This window comes from Oncorhynchus clarkii, chromosome 24 (genome assembly GCF_045791955.1).
Source record: "Oncorhynchus clarkii lewisi isolate Uvic-CL-2024 chromosome 24, UVic_Ocla_1.0, whole genome shotgun sequence".
NCBI lineage: Eukaryota > Metazoa > Chordata > Actinopteri > Salmoniformes > Salmonidae > Oncorhynchus > Oncorhynchus clarkii.
Genome location: NC_092170.1, coordinates 42,686,835 through 42,695,184, shown reverse-complemented (window position 1 = coordinate 42,695,184; position 8,350 = coordinate 42,686,835). Strand labels below are relative to the sequence as shown.

At 44.6% G+C, this 8,350-nt stretch overlaps 1 protein-coding gene across 1 annotated transcript in view; it reads right to left on the bottom strand.

Moving 5' to 3' along the window:
- LOC139383000 (tyrosine-protein kinase receptor UFO) overlaps positions 1-8,142 on the bottom strand; it is an 81,200-nt gene extending 73,058 nt beyond the window's left edge. The window contains exon 1 of the mRNA XM_071127288.1: positions 7,457-8,142. Within this exon, the coding sequence (XP_070983389.1) occupies positions 7,457-7,541 (85 nt within the window). The 5' untranslated portion in view covers positions 7,542-8,142. The remainder of the gene's footprint in view (positions 1-7,456) is intronic.
- Positions 8,143-8,350: the final 208 nt, after the last annotated feature.

Here is an 8,350-nt window from a genome sequence, read left to right as displayed (position 1 = left end):
TAAACGTTAACTACAAAGTATCCTGTGTGTTATCTGACAGAATGATAGCAGGATTATTTGCATTAATCCGGTGGCCATTTTGTTTGACATTCTCTACATTCATATGAGCACTACAGAAACATCGTTAACCAATCAATGGTCTCCGGCTATTAGTGCTCAGTTGAATTTAACTACACCTCCAACCAAATCTAAACGTCTTCAACCTCTTGATGTTGTCGTGGACTTAGAACATCCGCTTTGGTTGTTTTTCTATCTAAGAAGTGTAATTTTGAGAGAGAAAACATTTTTTTTTTAAAACACAAAAAAATGAGAAAAACTAAACGGAGAAAATGGAATTTGTGAGAAAAAAAGAAAATATATCAGATTTAATGTATTTATATAGGGCCCTGATATTGTCTTCCTCTATCTTAATTTATTGTCCTAGCAACAGATACACACACACTCCTATACACACACACAAACACACACACTCCTACACACACATACTCCAGTTCACTAACTCACGCCAGTAAAGATTTTCTCAAGCTTGTCAACCAGCCTTCCTCGTCTGTTTCACTACCAACATCTGACCTTTAACCCCTAACCCCTGACCCGTAGAGGTCCTCTGTTCCGCCTAACCAAGTCGCTCATACACACCACATATACACACATCCATAAAACAACTCTCAACCACTTCACCATGTCAACGGAGCTTAATGCAATAATTCACTTCCACAGAGCAAAACGGAACGGGAAAAGAATAGATGAATTTAGACCTGCATTGTAGACACACACACACACACACACACACACACACACACACACACACACACCTGCATTGTAGACACACACACACACCTGCATTGTAGACACACACACACACACACACCTGCATTGTAGACACACACACACACACACACACACACCTGCATTATAGATATCACACACACATACACACACATACACACACACACACATACACACACACACCTGCATTATAGACATCACACACACCAACACACACACACACACACCTGCATTATAGACATCACACATACAGAGACACACACACACACACATGCGCTAACACACACACACACGCTAACACACACACACACACACACGCTAATACACACACACACACACACACACACTATGTTTAAATGAAGGGTGACTGTCTGCCTCATGCTTCACTGCCTCCGTGTGTATAATGTGTTGGTCTTCATCGTCTTCACTGCCTCAGTGTGTATAATGTGTTGGTCTTCATCGTCTTCATCATCTTCACTGTCTCAGTGTGTATAATGTGTTGGTCTTCCTTCTTCTTCACTGTCTCTGTGTGTATAATGTGTTGGTCTTCATCGTCTTCATCATCTTCACTGTCTCCGTGTGTATAATGTGTTGGTCTTCATCGTCTTCATCATCTTCACTGTCTCCGTGTGTATAATGTATTGGTCTTCATCGTCTTCATCATCTTCACTGTCTCATTGTGTATAATGTGTTGGTCTTCATCGTCTTCATCATCTTCACTGTCTCCGTGTGTATAATGTGTTGGTCTTCATCGTCTTCATCATCTTCACTGTCTCAGTGTGTATAATGTGTTGGTCTTCATCGTCTTCATCATCTTCACTGTCTCAGTGTGTATAATGTGTTGGTCTTCATCGTCTTCATCATCTTCACTGTCTCCGTGTGTATAATGTGTTGGTCTTCATCGTCTTCCCTTCTTCTTTTCGCTTGGCTGGTTCCTTTTAGAAACGTGCTCAGTCGTGACCTTTCTGTCACCGTGTGTGTGTGTGTGTGTGTGTGTGTGTGTGTGTGTGTGTGTGTGTGTGTGTGTGTGTGGCCATATTTATGTGTCTCTAGGGACTTCACTTCAGTTAAACTGGTCCATCTTCTCTCTTTTGCCCCGTGGTTTCCCTCCGTGCTCTCTTTCTCTATATCTCCTTCTACCCCTCCTCTCCTCCTTCTACCCCTCCTCTCCTCCTTTTACCCCTCCTCTCCTCCTTCTACCCCTCCTCTCCTCCTTTTACCCCTCCTCTCCTCCTTCTACCCCTCCTCTCCTCCTTCTACCCCTCCTCTCCTCCTTCTACCCCTCCTCTCCTCCTTCTACCCCTCCTCTCCTCCTTCTACCCCTCCTCTCCTCCTTCTACCCCTCCTCTCCTCCTTTTACCCCTCCTCTCCTCCTTCTACCCCTCTCCTCCTTCTACCCCTCCTCTCCTCCTTCTACTCCTCCTCTCCTCCTTCTACCCCTCCTCTCCTCCTTCTACCCCTCCTCTCCTCCTTCTACTCCTCCTTCTACTCCTCCTTCTACCCCTCCTCTCCTCCTTCTATCCCTCCTCTCTTCCTTCTACCCCTCCTCTCCTCCTTCTACTCCTCCTCTCCTCCTTCTACCCCTCCTCTCCTTCTATCCCTCCTCTCCTCCTTCTACCCCTCCTCTCCTCCTTCTACCCCTCCTCTCCTCCCATCCTTCGCCCCTTCTTTCACACAAAAAATATGTTGAACGTCAATGAAAAAGAACAGAGTGCAGATATTACACCAACCCTGCATCTCATCAGATATTACACCAACCCTGCATCTCATCAGATATTATACCAACCCTGCATCTCATCAGATATTACACCAACCCTGCATCTCATCAGATATTACACCAACCCTGCGTCTCATCAGATATTACACCAACCCTGCATCTCATCAGATATTACACCAACCCTGCATCTCATCAGATATTACACCAACCCTGCATCTCATCAGATATTACACCAACCCTGCATCTCATCAGATATTACACCAACCCTGCATCACATCAGATATTACACCAACCCTGCATCACATCAGATATTATACCAACCCTGCATCACATCAGATATTATACCAACCCTGCATCACATCAGATATTATACCAACCCTGCATCACATCAGATATTATACCAACCCTGCATCACATCAGATATTATACCAACCCTGCATCACATCAGATATTATACCAACCCTTCATCTCATCAGATATTACACCAACCCTTCATCTCATCAGATATTACACCAACCCTTCATCTCATCAGATATTATACCAACCCTGCATCACATCAGATATTATACCAACCCTGCATCACATCAGATATTATACCAACCCTTCATCTCATCAGATATTACACCAACCCTGCATCTCATCAGATATTACACCAACCCTGCATCTCATCAGATATTACACCAACCCTGCATCTCATCAGATATTACACCAACCCTGCATCTCATCAGATATTACACCAACCCTTCATCTCATCAGATATTACACCAACCCTGCATCTCATCAGATATTACACCAACCCTGCGTCTCATCAGATATTACACCAACCCTGCATCTCATCAGATATTACACCAACCCTGCATCTCATCAGATATTACACCAACCCTGCATCTCATCAGATATTACACCAACCCTGCATCTCATCAGATATTACACCAACCCTGCATCTCTTCTTCTCTCACTCCCTTTATCTTTCTGTCTCTTTATGTCACATAACTCAGTTCTTCACAGCATTTTCCCCCCATCCCTCCCTCCCCTCCCCTCCATCCCTCCCTCCTCCCTCCATCCCTCCCTCCCCTCCATCCCTCCCTCCTCCCTCCATCCCTCCCCTCCTCCCACCACACATTCATCCCTCCCCCCTCCATCCCTACATTTCATGCCATGCTTCTAGATTCATCCCTACAAATATTTCCCACTTCCCTCCTCCCTCCCTCCCCTCCCTCTCTCCCCTCCTCCCTCCCCCTCTCTCCCTCCCTCCCCTCCTCCCTCCCTCCCCTCCTCCCTCTCTCCCCTCCTCCCTCCCCCTCTCTCCCTCCCTCCTCTCCTCCCCCCTCCCTCCCTCCCTCCCTCCCTCCCCTCCACTTTTGTCCCCATACCCTATCCATCATTTTGTTCTACTGAATCACCCTGACCCTGACTCACTCACAAGCATCAGCATTCCATTTCTTCCCCTCTCTCTCTTTCCCCCTTTGCCCCTCACGCCCACACATCTCACTCCACCCTCCACCCTCCTCCCTCCATCTCTTCACCATCCAAATACCAACTGAAGCATCAACATTAAAGCAACTTTCTCTTTTTTGAAGTCTGGGTCAGACAGTAAATGACATGCGAGAGTCCATCTAACCAGTCATATCCCTCCTGCTGTGCTGTGCTGTACTCTCTCTCTCTCTCTCTCTCTCTCTCTCTCTCTCTCTCTCTCTCTCTCTCTCTCTCTCTCTCTCTCTCTCTCTCTCTCTCTCTCTCTCTCTCTCTCTCTCTCTCTCTCTCTCTCTCTCTCTCTCTCTCTCTCTCTCTCTCTCTCTCTCTCTCTCTCTCTCTCTCTCTCTCTCTCTCTCTCTCTCTCTCTCTCTCTCTCAGATCAGATCACAGACTGGAGAATGTTCAAAACACTACCCAGAATGTTATTCAAATATCAATCATGTAAATAATTATTGAACAACAGTCAGGACATACCGCTGTTAACGTAGTTAACTGTTAGATACATGGTGATAAACACTCATAAACACTTTTGGTGCAGAGCAATCAAAGTATCTAGGATTCATCATCACCATAATCATCATCCTAGTGCACATATGTCAGAGTCAAGGCCCGCGGGCCACATCCGGCCAAAGGTGACGCACCGAGCAGTAGGCTGCTTCATTTCAATATTTATTGGCACAGCAGTCGTCAGCATCACAGTAAAATTAACTTTCAGATACCCATCAAAAATGGCAAAACGGAAGGTGGATACTGAGAACCGGGGGTTTCAAACAAGGTGGGAGTCGGAGTATATGTTCACGAAGGTAGCTGGAAAACCTGTGTGTCTTCTGTGTGGAGAAAGTGTGGCGGTACTGAAAGAGTATAATCTGAGACGACATTATGAAACGAAACACGCGGACAAAAACAAGAATATGGACATGGAACAAAGGCTACAAAAGGCAGAGGAATTAAAACGAGGCCTCAAATCTCGACAGGCTCTGTTCAAAAAAGCCAAATCACAAGGCCAGGCTGCTGTCAAGGCCAGTTTTATTTTGGCAGAAGAGATCGCTAAATCAGCCCGGCCATTTACGGAGGGGGATTTCATCAAAAACTGCATGATTAAAGTTTGTGACGAAGTTTGCCCAGAAAAAAGGCAACTCTTTTTAAATGTGAGTCTGAGCAGAAACACCATTGCCGAGAGAGTAGACCAGTTGTCCATCAATCTAAAAGAGCAGCTTGTGAAAAAGGGAAAAGATTTTATTGCATATTCCTTGGCTGTGGATGAGAGCACCGACATTTCTGACATTGCCCAGTTGTCAATTTTCATCCGCGGAGTGGACTCCAACCTAAGCGTGACAGAGGAGTTTTTGGCTTTACGTCCTATGCATGGCACAACTACGGGGCATGATTTGTATGAAGAGGTGTCAAGATGTGTAAATGAGATGGAGCTGCCTTGGGAAAAACTCGTGGGTTTGACAACCGACGGAGCACCTGCGATGTGTGGACACAGGAGCGGACTGGTGGCGAAGATACGGGAAAAGATGCAAGAGGAAAACGCGACAGGTGAGCTGACAGCTTATCATTGTATCATACACCAGGAAGCGTTGTGCGGTAAAGCCTTGAAAATGGAGCATGTAATGAGCATCATCACGCGCACAGTTAACTTTATCAGAGCCAAAGGTTTGAATCACCGCCAGTTCAAGGCATTTCTGACGGAGTTAGAAACGGAGCATGGTGATTTGCCTTATCACACAGAGGTGCGATGGCTAAGCCAGGGAAAGGTGCTTCAAAGATGTTTCGAGCTTCGTGAGGAGATTTGTCTGTTCTTGGACAGCAAAGGGAAAGACACAACACAACTCCGAGACGAAATGTTTCTGTGTGAAATGGCTTTTCTGTGTGACATTACGAGTCATCTGAATGCAATAAACTTGCAGCTGCAGGGTCGGGATCGTGTCATCTCTGATATGTACAGTACAGTGAAGGCATTTAAAACCAAACTGACTCTGTGGGAGACGCAGATGCGGAAAGAAAATTTGAGCCACTTTCCCAGCTGCCAGACCATGAAAGAGAAGCTCTCTACCAGTGCGTTCCCGAGCACACAGTTGGCTGATAAAATAGGTATGCTTGCCGCTGACTTTCGACGCCGATTTGCTGACTTTGAAGCACAAAAAAGCAGGTTGGAACTGCTCGGTAACCCATTTGCTGTTGACGTGGAAAGCTCACCACCAAACCTCCAAATGGAGTTGATTGACCTCCAATGCAATGATGCACTGAGGGCAAAATATGCGGCAGTGGGTGCTGCGGAGTTCGCCCGTTTCCTCCCCGGCACAATGCCCCAGCTGCGCATCCAGGCTGCTCAAACGTTGTCTATGTTTGGCAGCACATACCTGTGTGAACAACTGTTTTCTTTGATGAACCTGAACAAAACATCACACAGAAGTCGACTTACTGCTGAACACCTCCACTCAATTCTGAGGATTTCTTCAGCTCAGAGCCTTACCCCGAACATTGATGAACTTGTGGAAAAGATGGGACACCACCAAGTATCACCCTCAACCTCAAACAAGTGAACATTACTGTGCAATCACATATTTAGAGTTTTTACTCAGTTCAAGTTTAAAAGTTAAAATTTAATATTTGTTTTCACTGCATGTTACTTCTCCTTAAACAAAGTGTTGTTTTTGATTAATAGATTTTTGCACTTTATTTTTTTGTATTTCAATCCAATTATATTTTAAAAATATTTCAGTTGAGTGGATGATAGAAAATTGCTATTATTGTTTTTTCTTTGAAGTAAATTTAGCCCACTTTTGCTAAAATAGAAAATATAGTCTACTGATGGTGCCTTGAATACCGGTTTCTTTCATTTAATGTTCATGTTATGGGGATATTTATATAAAGGAAATTTGTCTTTTGTGTCTGTTGAAAATTAAAGATTACTGACAGAGCCATAAGAAAATATTGCTTTATTTATCTGATCATATTGTAATATATTTGTTAGGTTTTCAGTAGGTTCAATTAGGTTCACTAGACTATATGCGTCATTTAAAAATGTTTCAATGAACATTCGAACAGTCCGGCCCTCGTCTTGTAGCTGATTTTTTTATTTGGCCCTCCGTCCATTTGACTTTGACACCCCTGTCCTAGTGGTTAGAGCGTTGGACTAGTAACCGGAAGATTGCAAGATCAATCCCCCGAGCTGACAAGGTACAAATCTGTCGTTCTGCCCCTGAACAAGGCAGTTAACCCACTGTTCCTAGGCCGTCATTTAAAATAAGAATTGACTTGCCTAGTTAAATAAAGGTAAAATAAATTAATTCTGCCCATCAGACTGTAAAGTACCCAGATGTTACCCAGGTTGTCAGCGGCTGTTCACAGTCATTTACTGTAGGACTAATAGTTATTTTGTTGGTATATGTCGTTTTGACTTAATAAAGATATTTCGGAGGTGAGATAAAGATGATAAATATTAGGATGAAGATGAGTTATACGACTTACCTGTCAAAGTGTGTGCAGATCCTAAACTAAAAAATGCGCCGACAAACAGTATCCCCAGCGCCAGTCCCTGTGACCCGCTCTCCATAGCTGGTCCCTCGGTGCAGCGCACTTCTACCAGAATTCACGGTTCCAACTTTGAACTTGTTGGATACAACTCCAGGTCGCGTCACCGCATTCCAATAACTCTCACGGGCTCTGTTAAAAATCTTTGTTGTACACTGAAAAGTTTAGCGGATGTTCTTCCGACTGACTGCTCGCGATTTAAATCCACAGGTATTTCTTCCACTCGCTATCACTCCTCTGCTTCCCTGATTCTCATTTTATGTTGCGAAAAACAATTTCTAAACTTTACCCCGATACCGTCCTAGAATTGTTTCTGCTTACTCCCACTGCTGACTACTACTACTGCCTACTGACGTTTTATCTCCAGTCCGAAGTTTTTAAAAAACCTCACAGACAGTGTTCTCTCAGCGCAGAAACTGCGGAAAGTCCATTGTTTAAACTACAGTGACGAAAAACGGCAAAAGTCGCTCCAACCTTTTCAGTCTCCAATCAAGTTGTTAAAAACGTTTTTTTGCGGGAGCTGGAAGTGTATTTTCAAACCAGTGTTCGTGCCGTCTTGTTGATCACAGAACTGCTTCTCTAGCCCCACCAAGTTGTCCCGTGCCTGTTCTTTTTCTTCAGTCACACAGGTTTCAAATTCCTTAAACTCAAGTTCTTTCCATTCTCTTGCCTCCTCCTCCCTCTGTCTCTCTCCCTCCCCCTGTGCCTCTGCGTGATTCTCAGAGGATGTGAAGAAAGCAGACACAGCTGATTGTCTTCAGGACAATTCCCGGTCTCTTTTTAATAAGCCTGGTTCCCACCTCCTCAACAGTAAATCACTTATTTCCCTCC